Genomic DNA, 16,236 nt, shown 5'->3' on the forward strand with positions numbered 1-16,236 from the left:
TAGGTTGTAGCCCATAAGAGAGTACCAGAATCACAAAACTGTAGAGGCGGAGGTGCAATCGGCATTGTCAGGCAGTCTAGTAGAGTCAACATGTGGAAGAGGGGCGCGAGGCAGGTGCACTATCAGGCAGAGACTCAAAGTCAACTCATGAATGAGGCAAATGGGCTGTAATCGTTTATTCAAATTACCCATCGCAACGTATGCAAGACCCATCACGATGTACACCGACGAATTAGGGAAAGAACCCAGCCGAGAAAATCTTTGTTACGAGCTTATGAGATAAATGAAAGGGAAAGGATGTACTGAAGCGGAAGTGCACTACCAGCATTGTAAGAATCATTGATTGTGGTGGAGGACTTCTTCAATCATAATGGCATCTCTAGACAGTGGATCCATAGCTTCTGAGAACAGCATCTCTAGTTACCCTCCAAGGAAGATTGTGCAGACTCCAAACTGCAAGCGCGGCAACAAGAACAAGTGAAATGAAAAAATAAACCATGTGCGAAACCTTTTAACCTAAAAATCAGAGAGGTCACCAAGTCTAGGTCTAAAAATCACAAGAATCATCGGAATCGCATTTAATCTCAGAGTCGCGAGTCAAACTCGCGTTGAACACGAGTCAAACTCGGTCAACACGAGTTTGACTCGCCCTGATTCGACTCTGCTCGTTTGTTGGCTGATCCGACTTGGACTCGCTAGTGCTCGCCAAGTCTGGTAAAACTGCCTACGACAGTATGACATCCACATTTCGGCCTTCTTATTGGATATTTTATTATGTTACACATTAGCTACAAGGTCGGCTTGTGACCATGCTTGTAGTTTGCCCATTATTTTATGATTCGAGGAGCTTCTAGGCATAACTAGACATTAGTAGCACATGTACATATTAGAGATCATTCATTTGTGATCTCTCATCATCATCACTCTTGGAAATTCAGCCTCCTTGAGGAATTTGACCTCTCTAGAGGAATCGCATTAGTTCTCTTGTGGACGATTTGGATCTATTGGATGCATTTTGACATTTGGAGCTTATTTTTGGATATTTCTTAGAGCTATTCTTTGGATAATGGAAGGAATTCTTGCATGTTTTCTTGTAAGTGCTCTTTATTGTTGAATATCTATTTTTCTATGTCTAATGTATGGAATTATTGATTCTAGGTCATGGTAAAATTATGCCCTAATTTGTTGAAAATTAATTGAATTACTATCTAGATGAATATTGCATACATTACTCATGTATAACATGTGATGAATAGTCCTAGTGGTGAACTCATTGAAGCTCTCCCATAAAAATCCATTTTTCATTGAGTGGGTAAATGCTTGAAATTTGCTTGCTAGGGCATCAAATTTCGGCCTCCTTGAAAACAAGTTTAGCTAGCCTAAATCATTCTAGACTCCATTCTCCCAAGGAACAAGGAACTGATCTAATTGGTTGGTGATCAATCTCATCCTTTATCCATCTTTTCCTTCTCTTAATTTCGGTCCTTTCAAGGCTAGAGAAGAGAGTAGGGCTTCGTGCAAATTTCTAGGGAGGAAGGATTTTGGTGGTTGGAGACCCTAAACATCAAGAGGGTAGGGTTTTCCACAAAACCTATCAATTTGGTGGGCATCCACTCCAATTTCATCCATAAATTCTCTTGCCCTAGGTGTTTGCCCTAAGAGGGAAACCCTATTTTTTCTTCCCTCAACTTAAGGACTTTCTTGAATGTTTCATGAGCCTTGGCTTAGCTAACATACATTGTAAGAAACCTTTTCTCCTTGCCTTGACCTTGAGTTGCTCCAACACTCATCAAATCTATCAAACCCTAGGTCTTGTGCCCTTATTTCTAGGTCTCTTCATAGAAAGCGAATTGCTTCCTTGTGAAAGCTTGAACATAAATCTTGTCTTTCTTGAAGATTTCCTAGCGAGATCATTTCATATATTATACCTATTATAAGTGATCTCTTTCCTACCAGGACTCCTCCCATAGTTGAAAATTCGTAAAGAGCAGGGGGTTTTGGCTGTGGTGACAATGGGCCACTACCCCATTGTTGCTTCTTGGTCTAGTTTATACCTTGTAGAGTTTCCCTTGTTGAAAAATAGGGAGGCTTGCAAATTAGGTTAGATTTCTCTGTCATTGATAATTACTTGTGAAAGTTGTTAGCTTCTTATTGATTTTATTATGTTCCTCTTCATCAAACGATTATCAAAAGTAAAAACATGAAAACCACAAGAATACAAAGAACACAAGATAGAGGCTCCAAGTTAGGGCAAAACCCCTCAGAGAGGAAAACTCAGAAAATTTCTCTTCCTATAAAATCAGATCAAAGTGAGATAACCAAGACCCGTGACTACAAAAAAGACTTCAACCCTCTAGATGCCAAGTCAAACCCTCCTCCTTCATAGCAAATCCATCAACAACATAGACCAACAACATATACATCATTAGAATCAGATCTTCAACAAGAGAAACATCAAGGCAGAACTTCCACAAATCAGAGCTGAAGATAAACCCTCCTTCACTTGTCAATTTCAGACTTCGGCCCTCCTTTTTCGGCGATACTTCAGAACCAATCAACACAAATTGTGTGTCCAAATGAGCAAACTTCACCTTTTATTTATACTTGTCCAGAGGGGTTCAAATAGACATGTCTTATGGGACAAAGATGATTTTGGCATCTAGAGGTAATTCTGACCAAAACACAATTTGAAAAAATTATTTTTCCTTTTTCTTTGCAATAGGACTTTGACTATTTGACTCAACAAACCCTAGAAGCATAAAGAATATGCTTATCTAATAAAATAATAATAAAACAATTCTTTTTCTTCTTTTTCTTCTTTTTACTTTTTACATAAAATACATAATGATACAACTACAATGACAATTATGAAGACCGAACCTAGTTACATTTTTCAGCATCCCTCTCCAAGGCCTGCTAGATTTTGGGCAACAGGCTGCACTATAAAATGATAGTCTCGTCAGAGTGGATAATGCTTAAACAACTATCACTGTGCGTTTTAACAAGCTTAGACTCTACAGCAAATGATAATGCAAAATGAAGGACTATCCCCAATGCACAGTCAAATTAATTTTAATATCGTGTTCTATTTAAAAAGCAGCATATCCCAACACCAATAATTCTGTATGCCAACCCACTAAGATAAACCCTACGGATGGATATTATAATTATTATGTTAGCTAAATCTATTTATCTGACAATCGTATGATAATATCTCACACAAACTAGAAACAAAATATGGTCCTTATTCTTTTTCTGTCTTATGTAATTATTTTTTAGAAGCTAGAATGAATATAAGAGTCTACGGTAATTCTGGCAGAAGCAGAAGAATAGAATTGCAAAGATTGAATAAGATATAACAGAAGTTCGATAAATTATAAAACTAGTGGCATTATATTGCTTTCTTACACAACGGTTTCTAACATCACTGCATCTTTTACAAACCTCAGTTAAAACGTTTTATGGAGTAATATCAAGTAAAAAGTTAATTTTGAATAAAAAGGAATAATCAGACAAGGAATCCCTCCAATAAATCCTATTGATCATCCGCATATTCCGTTAATGATTGTCTCATATTTGGCCGACATCTGACATCTATTTTAGATCACACATGCTAATTTTCTTCAAACTTCAAATAATTTTATTTTGACAGGTCTCTTGTTTGACAATTACTTTATAGTTTAAAAACAAAATCCTGTCTGTCAACTTCTAGGCTTGATTCTTGACTAGCTGACGCTTACTTTTACAGTAATGTCATTACAACGTTTTTCTTTGAAAATTTCCAAACTTCATATTCATTTCACAAAGCTTCATATATCTATCAAATTCACTGGATTCCCAAATGTGAACTTTTTTTCATATCCATATGTTCCATTGTGCTACTTTGGTCCTGATTAACTGACCCTCACTTCTACATAAATCTCACTACAAAACATTCCTTTGAAGTTTGAACAAAAAATTTAGACTCAATATCCACTGGACTTACTTCACGAAGCTTCATCAAGTTGAACTTTTGACAAACATTGACCGGAAGAGGATCCATCTCTGCAGGTAAAACTTCTAATACTCTGCTTACAAAACAAAAGGCACAAATTTATGAGAGAAAGCAAGTGAATATATATATACACATCTGTGCTCTTACCTTTTACAGTACAAAATGTATCTATTTATTCACGAACACTAATTTCAGAAAAGAAAACAATAAAGAATGGCAAGGACCAAGGAAATAATCCAAATTCTGAAGAAAATGCAGCAATCCTTCTCCATGTCAAATATAGCATATCCAAGGAAAACTATGCTCCATAATTTATGCATTCAAGTAATAAGATACAAGGCCATTGAAATATATATAGCGAGAACATGGAGAATAGATATCTCATTCCTATACATACAAAATTGTGCTAAGTGCTCTATTAAACAATGTAATGATACATATATAAATAACCCCACATTTGTCTCAAGATAAACAAACTATCTCGATCAACAATCATCTTTTCAACCACACAATAATCGAAGAAGCAAACTGGTTGGAGAATATCTCTCAAACCAGCAAGATCTAATCACCTCCTAAATACTAGGAACAAACTCTTCGTAGATATTAACTCTAAAAGTAAATAATGACTTGTTTCCCCTCATATCAGTAGGGGTACGTGTGAAAATTTCTAAATAGAAATCTAACTGCAGTGATTAATATTATTTCTTCTACGTACTAACTCAGAAACAAGTAATAACAATTTTCTTTATGGCAAATATCGAAATAAATTCTACTGCAGCCCTCACAATTAAAATACTACAGAAAGTAAATGCAAAGAAAAACACTGGCCCTCCGCCTCCTTTCCCTTCAAACGGGAGACCACTAGCGCTGGGTACGATGAGAGAGGCAAACCATGAGCAAAGAATGAAAATTCAGGCATCGTTCGGTTAAATCGGGTAGACAGAGATTTCAAATGCAAGCAAAGAACACGACACTTGTGCAGGCTAACTCCAAGATATATATATGTATGGAGGAATGATACCGAGGCGGGCAGCTGAGCGGAGTGCAGGGTCGTCGAAATAGCCATCCGGGTTGCAGGTAGAGGGGGAAAGCTATCGACCAACCAGGAAGCAGGAAGATGAATTCAACGGTCGTCTAACCAATGCATGCTGAGTGACGGGGATATCCTCAAAAATGAGATCAGTGGCAGAGGGTGGTAACAAGAAGGGCACGTAGAAATGAACCTGAGCGTCTCTCCAAGAAGGACATGTAGGGACGAGCTAGAGTGTCATATGGCAAGAGGAAACACTTGCCAGCCCAGTAAAACTTCCTAGGAAGTCAATAGAACCCGGTTTTCTTTTTTTGTTGCTTTAGTTTCTCGTCTTTGGTTTTGGTTCTATTGAAGCAGAGCTTCCGCTGGAAATTTTACACTTCGAAAGTGATGGATTGACTGTTTAAAGCGACATCTCATTTAGGGGCGGGTTGGGCGACGGTCTCCTTTAGAAATGGCTCAGTTTGACTCAGTCCTGCACTCCATACTCAGCTTGCTGGCGGCCTCAGGTGAGTATATCTAATCTATCGGTTGCTGATTTTTCTGCTAATTAACAAAAAGAGATATGTAAGGAACTATTTATCAATAAACGACTTCCCGAATTAAGAATCATGGAGCTGTTAATTTAGTTTCTTCTTATTTTTAGAATGAGATGATTTAGAATGGACAGGAAGTTGAAAGGTTTTTCAACAACCTTTTTCTTCTCCCCCATGTCAGTGAATATGAGATGGTCATGGGCATCTTTCCTAAAACCTCAGAATTTCTTTGTTGTTTCCAAGCCATGCTCGGACTTTCGTTTTAGGATCTGCCATTGGTGGTGTGTTTGCCAAATTGTGTGCTGCTGTTTCGCATGCCCAGGGGAATCTTCCTGAAAGCCTTCCCTCTGCAACCAGGCCTCGTTTCCTTTGCCTGAATTTTTAGTGGTTTTCAGGGCCGGTTTTCTTTTCCGGGAACTGAATTCCCGCCCTCATAAGTACAAAGTTTAAAAATCATACCCTATCTCGAATTTTGGACTATGGAAATCTCAGTACTTTCCCTAGAGCCTCGAATCTACGGAAGAGATTCATCTGATTTTGGGAATTAAATCATAGCCGTCGTTTATACTCTTTCTCTTTAAGACTGTCAGTATCCAGTCATAGTTCTGTCCTCTCCCGTTATAGAAAACTCTGATGAAAAGATAAGCTTTTAATCCCTCAATACCCCTATTTAAGGCTACAAAATCCCGAGGCCTTTCGAATCTGTACGGCATCCAATTTCCAATTTATTTAGGGGCTTGTGTCTCTGAGTCAGTCCTTTCTGGATCAAATCTGCATAGGTCTGGATGTATTCCTCTTGATCCAAGAAGCAGGTGGAGAATTAAATAATGTCTGACCCCTCTGATCTCGAGGAAATGATTCAAGCAGCGATCCGGCAGAATCGGCTCAAAAATCTGCCAGAGGGGATTCCGAGTGGCACTCCACGCTGGAGGAGATGCTTATTCGTCCTGCGGTCCCACACCACGAAAAAAGAGGCCTGTCATCCGAAAAATGTGTGAATCCAAACCCGGGAGCGGATGTTATTCATAAATCAGGGAAAGAGGTTCGTTTCAAAGGAAATAATAAACCTGTTAAAACCAGCCCCCCTCCATCTGCCATTAGCATCAATAGTAGCTACTTAACAGATCGCATAAGCAGCCTTCAATCAAAAGCTTTAGTTGGGAGATGGCATTTCCCAGAGCTAGATGATGCGAAAATGAGACAATGGCTGGAACAGCAATGGAAGCCATTAATAGGGTATATGTCGATAACCTCCAGGCTTTTAAAGGAATGGTACTGTTTCCATTTTCTAGACTCTGCTCAAATCTACGAAACAAGCCATAAAAGCTCAAAAACGAGTCTAGGAAAGAAAGAGAAGGACTGAGACATGAGAAGAAATGAGCACATAGGTTCAAACTCCATCCAAGGCCTTACCAATCTGATATTTGACGAAGTTCGTGTCTCTAGATGTCGTTTGCTGCTTTGAGTTGGGCGGAAAACAGGTAAGAAAGAAGTGATCCTCCTGTGTCAATTTGGACAGGGGGGGAAAACCATTGGCACTGAGCTCGTTAGAAAGTCCCTCATAAAAAGAGACAAAAACCTTCCCCTCACGGGAAAGCGATTTCATACCTGCTGATCTGGAAATCATTCTAAATCATCAATGGGTTTACAAAATAAGTTTTTTGGCCCTACACAGGTGGTACTTGGGATATAATCCACTAAATAACACCCCATCAAATAACTTAATTTGGGTCAAGTTACCGGGGCTACCATTAGATCTATGGTCAAAGGAAACGCTAGAAGAAATTGGCAATGCTATTGGAAGATGCGTCTATGTGGATCCCTGGGTTTTAGGGGAAAAAGATAAAAGGATAGCCTGGGTTTTGATAGATAAACCTTTCAGGGGGGGTTTTCCAGCGCACATAGACATCCAATGGAAAGACTTTAAAATCAGACAAAGGCTTGACTTCTGGGGAGTGCCATTTCGGTGCTCTGGCTGCCATCATAGAGGACATTTAGTCAAGAACTGCCCGAGACAACTTCCAATTAACCGAAATCAGTTGGGTCATTTTAGATTCGCTGGGAAGCCAGTCAAAAGCTCTTCCACGGATGGGGACTCTGGAATATCACTTCGAAAAAAGAATTCAGCACATATGGATTCAGTTATCCGAACGGATCCCTCGATGAAGAATCCCAGATCAGCATCCCAATCGAGGGAGAAAACTCCATCCACGGAACCTGTCTCGGACAAAGATCAGCTTGTAAGCCCTCATGTGTCGGAGCCCTATTCTCCGTCCGTTCTCCCTCTGGAACCTCATTCGTCCCTCGGTCATATGGTCAGCCCGATTATTCCAGAACCCATCTCTCCGTCCATGCCCCCTCTGGAGCCTGCATCGGACCATGATGAGCAGATTATCCCATATATTCCGGAGCCTCCTTTGGATCGCGAGATCCCCTGCCCAAATCCATCTCCTCATCCTCTCTATGGAGCTGTTATTGACAACCGATTCCAATCACCCTGCTCAGACAGAGGAAAAGAAATCATGTTTTCGCCCACTCCAGCTAACTCGCCATCCTCTTCTCCAAAAAATTCGGTGGACAGCGATTTGGACTTCCTGCTGAACAAGAAATCACTCCAGCTCAGAGAGCTCACAGTCCATAAACCCATCGACCATTCATCCCCTAATATCAGTCCGAAATCAGCCAAAAATATAACGGTGAGAAAGAAATCAAAAGGGGGAAGCAGACACTTTAGGGGGAGAGGGGAGGGCAGGGGAATCCGTAATCTCTCTCTGGTTGATGTCCCAATCGCAGACTTGACTGAAGACAGGCCTCTTAGAGCATGCAAGGCCGGGCCCTTCTCAAAATGAATTTTGCAATCTCCATGAATATTAGAGGATTGGGGGCGGATCCCAAATTTCTTGCCCTGAAAAAAAAAATTTCATTCTGAAAATCCAAAAATTATCCTAATTCAGGAGACAATGCATGCTGCCTATGATACCATTTTTTATTTTAGAAAGATGTATCCATCATGGTATATTTCTGCCACTGAAGCAAAAGGCCTCTCGGGAGGATTGGCAATGCTCTAGCACCCCTCATGGATCAAAGCGAAAACCTATAGCTGCTTGGCTGGAATTTTAATTTCAACAAAAATAAGGGGACATAAATTTCCCATCAACATTCTCAATATGTATGCACCCTACAGGGACAGAATGATTTTCTGGGACAAAATCTTGGAATCTGAAATTTTTGATTTGGAAAATTTATTGATTGCAGGTGATTTAAATCTTACTTTAAACATGGACGAGATATGGGGAAGCAATAGGAAAAAGGATACTATAGCAGAAAGACTGAAAAATGAATTTCTAAAAAGAAATTTAGTGGATGTCATTCCGTCTCAAATGAGGCCGACCTGGGAAAATGGCAGGAGTGATGAAGCATATGTGGCAAAGAGATTGGACAGATTCCTTATTCATGCTAGTGTAATTGACTGTATGGGCATGCCGTTCTCTTCAATAGAAAACATTATCATTTCAGATCACAGACCAATTAAGTTAGGCTAGAAGGAAAGGAACTTTAGAAAGGGATACTCTTTCAAGTTCAATAGCTCTCTTCTGGAGGACCAGGGATTTAATGATCTTATTAAAAAATCATGGTCTGAACTCACAAAAAACAAAAGTCCTTCCACGCTACTGATGACCTTTAAGGACAAAATGGACCATCTGAGGAGAATTGTAAAAAATTGGCAGTATGAGAAAAGGCAATAAAATAGAAAAGAACTAAAAAGTATCCAAGAGGCTTTAGATGAGGCTTCGAAGGCTTTCGCTGCTCAGAATCTGTCATTGGAGTCAAGATGCCTCATTAAAGAGCTGCAAAAAAGGAAAATCAAAATTATGGAACAAGAGGAATCCTACTGGCGACTTAAAAGCAGAGCGATATGGATTAAACAAGGTGATAGAAATACAAAGTTCTTTCATAAGTTCGCAAATGCAAGGAGAGAAAAAAATACCATTTGGAAGATAAGAAATGGCAATGGGCAGCTCTTATATTCTCAGAATGACATTACTAAAGAGGCAGTAAATTACTTTGGGAAGCAATACAAAAGGTCTGAAACAAGTAACTTTAAAGATATCTTGTGGGGTATTGAAATATTCCCAAAGATGTTTGATGAAGAAGCAAACGTAAAAGTCTTCCAAAAAATATCTGAGGAAGAGCTTCTTGAGACTATGAAATCATTTAAGGCTGATAAGTGTCCAGGGCCGGATGGCTGGACAATAGAGTTCTATATCCACTTCTTCGACCTGTTCAAAGATGACTTGCTAAAAATGGTAGAAGGTTCAAGAATGGCGGGCAGTATAAACTCTAAAGTTGCATCCACCAACATTGCCCTCATCCCAAAAAAAGATGAAGCTGAATCTTTCATGGATTATCAGTCGATATCTTTATGCAACATATCTTATAAAATTATTGCAAAAATAATTGCTGAAAGGATAAAAGTTTATTTATCTTCGCATATCTCATATGAACAGCATGCTTTTCTAAATGGGAGGAACATACAGGATGCAGTGGCAAGCACCCAGGAAAGACTATTTACTATTCAGAAAAGGAAAAGGAATGCAGCCATCATTAAAATTGATCTCCAAAAGGCATACGATTGCCTAGAGTGGGGATTCCTCAGATGCTTACTGGTAAAAATTGGCCTTAATACTGGTATGACAAATTGGATAATGGCGTGTGTCGAGATGGTGAACTTCTCGGTGATCATAAATGGCATCCCATCCCCTTTTTTCTCTGCTTCCAGGGGCCTCCGGCAAGGATGCCCCTTATCGCCTCTGTTATTCATTTTGGCAATGAATACTCTTAGCCTCCACATAAATAAAGTTGTTGAAGACTCCAGAGCATCCCCGCTTAAAATCTGCAGAGGAATCTCGATCTCACAACCTGTTTGTTGACGACATCATTTTATTTGGAATGCTATGCAAGAATACTTGGGCTTGCTTCCTCATCATCGTGGAAAATTTTAAAAAAGCAACAGGCCTCAAAATAAATTCTGAAAAGTCTGCTTTTTTTCACAACAGCTCCTGCCAGGAGATGATCGACTGGCTGTCTGGTTTGTTTGGAATCAAGGCACACCCTATCGGACGGGGCTTGAAATACTTGGGCTTTCTGCTTAAAGCCGATAGATACAGAAAGGAGGACTGGGGTTGGATCTTAGACAAATTCCATAAGAGAATTTCTGGTTGGCAGTACAGATATCTTTCTCTTGGAGGCAGAGTGATCCTTGCCCAATCAGTGTTAAATCAGATGATGGTTTACTGGGCACATTTATTTGCCATCCCTGCTAGCATTATCTGGGAAATGAATAAACTCACGATGAGTTTTATTTGGGGAGACCGTGCAGTGGGGAAAAAATATCACCTTTTGTCCTTAGCCAATTTATCCAAACCAAAGGCTCTCGGAGGATGGGGCCTTTTAGATTTGAAATCTTTCAACAAGGCATTACTGTGCAGGACTCTATGGAGGGGAGTGTTTGAGGATGGGCCGTGGAGCTGTATTATTCGAGGCAAATACCTAAGAAGCAGGAGCTTAGCATATTGGTTTGGAAGAAAACAACTGGGCTCTCTAAGAGGATCGCCAATATGGCAAAGCTTACGGAAAATTGGAATGCTTTTTCTGGAAAATCTCACCTGGCATTTTCAATCAGGCAAATCTATTCTCATTGGAAAAGACTGTTTTATAGGCGGCCCTGATGCATCTGAGATTCAATTGCCTTTGCTTAATTTTTTCCACAGAGTTGGCATTTTTTTCTGGGAAAGCCTCATTGTAGATTGGAACGGTCCCATTCCCCAATGGAAGGATGCCGCTGTTATGCAGATGCCAGCAGACATTGCCTCTCTGTGGGACAATCTTAAAATGTGCCTCAGGAATTGTGGAATCTTTCGGTCAAGGGAACATGATAGTCTCACCTGGAGAAATTCTAAGGTATTATATTAGGTCCAAGTTAAGGAAGTTTATAAAGACCTGATAAGCAAAGCTCCTTCGCTACTCAATTCGCCCTTCCCATCCATTCTATGGAAAACAGGATGTCCCTTAAAGATGGTTCTGTTTTCTTGGCTTGCTTTTCACAGCAGGAATCTTACTTGGGATACCTTGCGGAAGTATGGTTGGCAAGGGCCGGGGGTTTGTTACTTCTGTTGGGCAGAAGAAGAGTCCAATTTCCACCTTTTTTTTGCTTGCAAGAAGACTCGTCTTTTATGGCGAATTCTGGAACAAGCCCATGGTGTCCAGCTCCCATCTCTTCCTTCGACGGTCGATGCATTCTTATGGTGCTGTCTGCAAAAGAATACCTGGAGATCAATATTCATTATAACGGTATGGTGCATATGGAAGTGGCGTAACAAGGTTATCTTCAATGGTAAACCCTCCCATCTCATGGATATTTATTCCTCCATCTCCTCTATTTTTGAATCAATCCCGCAAAGTCCTCCTAAGATGCCTCTCCAAAAAGAGTGTGGGATTCAGCAGACCCAATCTGTCATTCCGAGAGCCTTCTTCGATGGGGCTGAGCAGGAGGGCCAGTGTGGTTGCGGGGTTCATATTGTGGTAGATGATTTATGTAGCTTTCAGCTGTTCTGGAACGGGGGCAATGGCTCAAACAGTAAGGCGGAAGCAATGGCCCTTGCTGGTCTCCTGCACTTTTGCCTCTTTCTCAATCTACAGAATGTTTCCATCTTCGGTGACTCAAAGGTCTTGATTGATAGTCTCAGTGGTAAGGTCTTTATTAGAAATCCGCAGCTTTCGGGATGGTTGGAGAGAATTAATTTCCTCTGGAACAGATCAGAAGGGGCATCCATTTGTCATATCAAGAGGGATCTTAATCAAGTTGCAGATGGCTTATCCAAAATGGGTCTCAGGGTGCCCACAGGTTTATGGTTCTTGCAGATCTCCTTTGAGGGAAATGTTATCCGCATTCAGGACTTTCTTCCACCTGACTTCTAATCCTGTTCTCGATCCTAGCCTCTCTTTCTTTCCCTGGTTTTTGTTTCAAGTAAGATGAAGGTTTTTTGTCTTGCTAATATGCGTTTCTAGTGATCGCAGGTGATGCCTCCATTTCCCTAGCGATGGTCACTGTTTTTTGTCAGTTTTGGATTTCTTTTTTGGATTTTGGTGCTCGTTGTGGGCTACGTTGCCCGCCATAGTCTTTCCTGGTGTGGCTTGGAGATTTGTCAACGAAGCTGCTTCTTTGGCTTGTTTTGGCTGATTCTGTCCTGGCATATGCTGTTTCTATGCCAAAATTTTCCTAGGTTTGATATGGAGATTGTCATGATGCTGTTTATTCTGGCCTATGCTGCTTCGATGGGCGGTTTTGGACTTTATATGTGGATCCTTTTTGTTTTTACTCCTGGCGCGTGCCTGGGGTAAAGTTTTTTATGTGTTTCTGGTCTAGAGGAGCTGTTCTTTGTGTAATATTTATATTTCTGATATAAATGAAATTTTGCTTTTTTCTGCCTGAAAAAAACGACACAATATTTTGGACAATCGTCCCCGGAAAAACCCAATGTGGGAAAACCGGTTCAGCAGATGAGGGTTTCTTTATTATTCTTCAGCAAAATCTCATGTACAAATTACAGCTAACAGAACAAAAGTGAGAAAATTTACAGACGCTTCCTGAGAAATCTTTGAGAAATCTTTGATCTAGGAGAAGTACTCCTCTTCCCTCTGAGTCCCTCTGCGTCCCTCTGCGTCAATTTTCCCACGTTGGCCTTGCGTCAAACTCCCCACGCAGTCCCTTCGTCAACCTGCCTCTACGCTGCCTCTTTTTGTGTCACAGATTCTACGCTTCTCTCCTTGTTGTGCGTCTTCTTGCCTTGCACTCTCGATTGATGTTGATGCCCTCTCTTTCTTTCTCACCTGCAACTCTCCCTCTTGATTCGATTTTCTCTTGCCGAACTTCGACACGTGAGAAAATCGATCTTACTCGGGTAACTGAGCATCTGCCTCTGGTGTGTCCTCCAAGTTCCCATGAAGCCTTGTCTTATAATCCTCTTGATGATCAATCAACGAGCCATATTAGATCCTAATCAATGGTTAGGATCATATTGACTTGATCTCCGCCTTCTTCTAGAAGTTTCACCCACAGTTTAGATTAATACCCATTAATTATTTTAATTCCTAAGTTTAGACTTAGGGTTCGATTAAAAATAATTAATTATTTTAATAAAATTGTCTCTAGGGTGGAATTTTCCAAGACGATTTTTGGGTATTGGAGAATGCATGTGTCTAAGCTTCTCTGCAAAATTTGAGACTTAGAGCACATTCGATGCCACCAGAAATTAACACTCCCTCTTAGTGAGGAATGTGCTCTAATAATGGAACCTGCTAAAGCATTACCCTGTTCTGTAACATCTCCCTCTGCGCTTGCTGATGTTTGATATCCTACCCACCAACTACTGCGCAAATGTTGCATCTGTATTGCTGCTGACCCTGCCACTTGTCAATATTGCATCCTTACTGCAACTCCCTCTGCCACTATAACTGAGAAATCACCTGTTTCTATTACTGAAACGAATTCTCTATCATACCCATCTTCTCTCTAAACTGAATGAACTTACCTCTTCCTAGAGCCTTTGTGAATGTGTCTGCTACCTTATCTCCAGTGGGGACATACTGTAGTTGTACTGCCCCACACTGAACACAGTCTCTGATAAAGTAACATCTGATATCGATGTGTTTCCATTGATCATGAAATACTGGATTCTCAGAGAGTTGATACAACTTTGATTATCACAGTAAACCCTGGTCGCTTCCATCCTTTTTCTGAACAATTTCACAAGCAGTTTTCTAAGCCATATAGCTTCACACGTAGCTGTGTTGGTTGCCATATATTCTGCTTTTGTTGAACTGAGACCTACCAATTTCTGCTTCCTCTTGCACTAAGATATCATCCCTAATCCAACACTGAATCAATACCTGGAGGTACTTTTTCAGTCTACTGAACTACCTGCTGAATCTGCATCTGTGAACCCATTCAATCTGACGTCCTCCCCTCGAGCATATTTCAACCCATATCCGATTGTTCCACACACATACCTAAGAATGTGTCTAGCTGCTACCCAATGCACCCTTTTTGGTTCCACCATGAACTGATTAAGAGTGTTGACAGCAAATCAAATGTCTGACTTAGTGTTGACCAGATACGTGAGCGACCCAATGAATTGTCTGTACAAGGTGGAGTCCACTTCCTTGTCTCCTGATGCATCTATTTTTTTCCAGTTGATGATCATGAGAGTAGCCATGGATCGACAATCCTACAGTCTGAATCTCTTCAGAATCTCTGTAGCATATCTTCCTTGCCCAAGGAAGATCTCCCCATTCTTCTGTCAAACTTCCAACCCTAGAAAATAATGCATCAACCCCATGTCCTTCATGTCAAATTCAACTTCAAGATTCTTCTTGCAATCCTGTATGAGCCTGGATGACCTTGTTAAGAACAAGTCATCCACATATAATACCAGAATAAGTGGTTCATTCTCCACCATCAAATAGTAGAGATTGGGATCAGCATCACTTTTGACAAATCCCAACTGTTGCAAATAACTATCAATCCGACCATACCATGCTCTAGGTGCTTGCATGAGCCCATACAGGGCTTTTTTTAATCTGCAAACATGAGTTCTCTTCTCATGAGTTTCGAAGCTTTCGGGTTGTTCTATATACACCTCCTCTTCTATCACCTCGTTCAAGAATGTTGTCTTTGTTGATTTTGGGGTAGCACCGTATGTGCTCTAGCTCTGAAATTTTGTGGAGGGGCTAGAATACATAAGATCTCCAAGACCCAGAAATCGTTTGGAGAAATTCCACCCGGATTGTGAGTTATTAAAATAATTAATATTTTTAATGGGGTTCCTAAGTCTAAACTTAGGAAAATAAAAATATTAATGGGTATTAATAAAAATATGGGTGAGAAGCTTCTAAGAGACGTGGATCAAGTCTGTTTTAATCTTAGCTGTTGATTAGGGAATTAATGTCGGTCGTTGATTCATCAACAAGAAAAGTATAAGAGGAGGCTTGAGGGTCAGTTGGAGATACAGCGAGTGATCAAATCAGTTCGATTTTTCTGGGCGTGGTTTGCTGAGAAAATCGAACTAGTGATCTGAGTTGCAATAAGAGGGGCAGAAGCAGAGATTTGGATCGGAAAGGAGTTCCAAGCCAAAGAGTACCAGGCAGAGAGGCAGCACAGAGACCTACGCAGCCCAAGAAGGGGCTCACACAGTGCTTACGCAGGCCAAGAGGGTCCCTTGTAGTGGCAATGTAGGATATTCATCAGAAATTCGATATTTTGATAGATAAGAGAGGTTCTGAGCCGAGAGGGCTGAACAGCAGTCTTCCTTCAACAAATCGATCCAACAAAAGGGGCGACACAGTCTCCTAGAGGCAAGATGCTGGCCCAAGCAAGGATTGCACTGGGATTTCGCAGTGTTTGCCGGAGTCAGGCCACTCAGTGGATCAGTTATGACTTGGAGAACGAGGTAAACCCTCGTATGTATTTCTTGTTGCCAAGATTTCTCTGAAAGGTTAGTTGGTGTGAGAGGCAACCTGTTGTACTCAGATTCTGCTTGCTTAATAATACAAACCCTCTATCTGCTGCACCGGTTTTCCTGCATTGGGTTTTTTCGGGGATTTGTTGTCCAAAAATA

The 16,236-nt window shown here is 40.6% G+C and overlaps 1 protein-coding gene across 4 annotated transcripts in view; it reads right to left on the minus strand.

The window, feature by feature from the left end:
* The window catches only part of LOC149233725 (ATP-dependent DNA helicase homolog RECG1, chloroplastic/mitochondrial-like), a 513,467-nt gene that overhangs the window by 297,408 nt on the left and 199,823 nt on the right, over nucleotides 1-16,236 (minus strand). For all 4 annotated transcript variants that reach the window (XM_089379840.1, XM_089379841.1, XM_089379839.1 and 1 more), the window contains one exon: nucleotides 3,986-4,067. In XM_089379840.1, the coding sequence (XP_089235966.1) occupies nucleotides 3,986-4,067 (82 nt within the window). The remainder of the gene's footprint in view (nucleotides 1-3,985; nucleotides 4,068-16,236) is intronic.

This window comes from Pinus tabuliformis, chromosome J (genome assembly GCF_031772625.1).
Source record: "Pinus tabuliformis cultivar Carrire ecotype Pingquan chromosome J, CPIR1, whole genome shotgun sequence".
NCBI lineage: Eukaryota > Viridiplantae > Streptophyta > Pinopsida > Pinales > Pinaceae > Pinus > Pinus tabuliformis.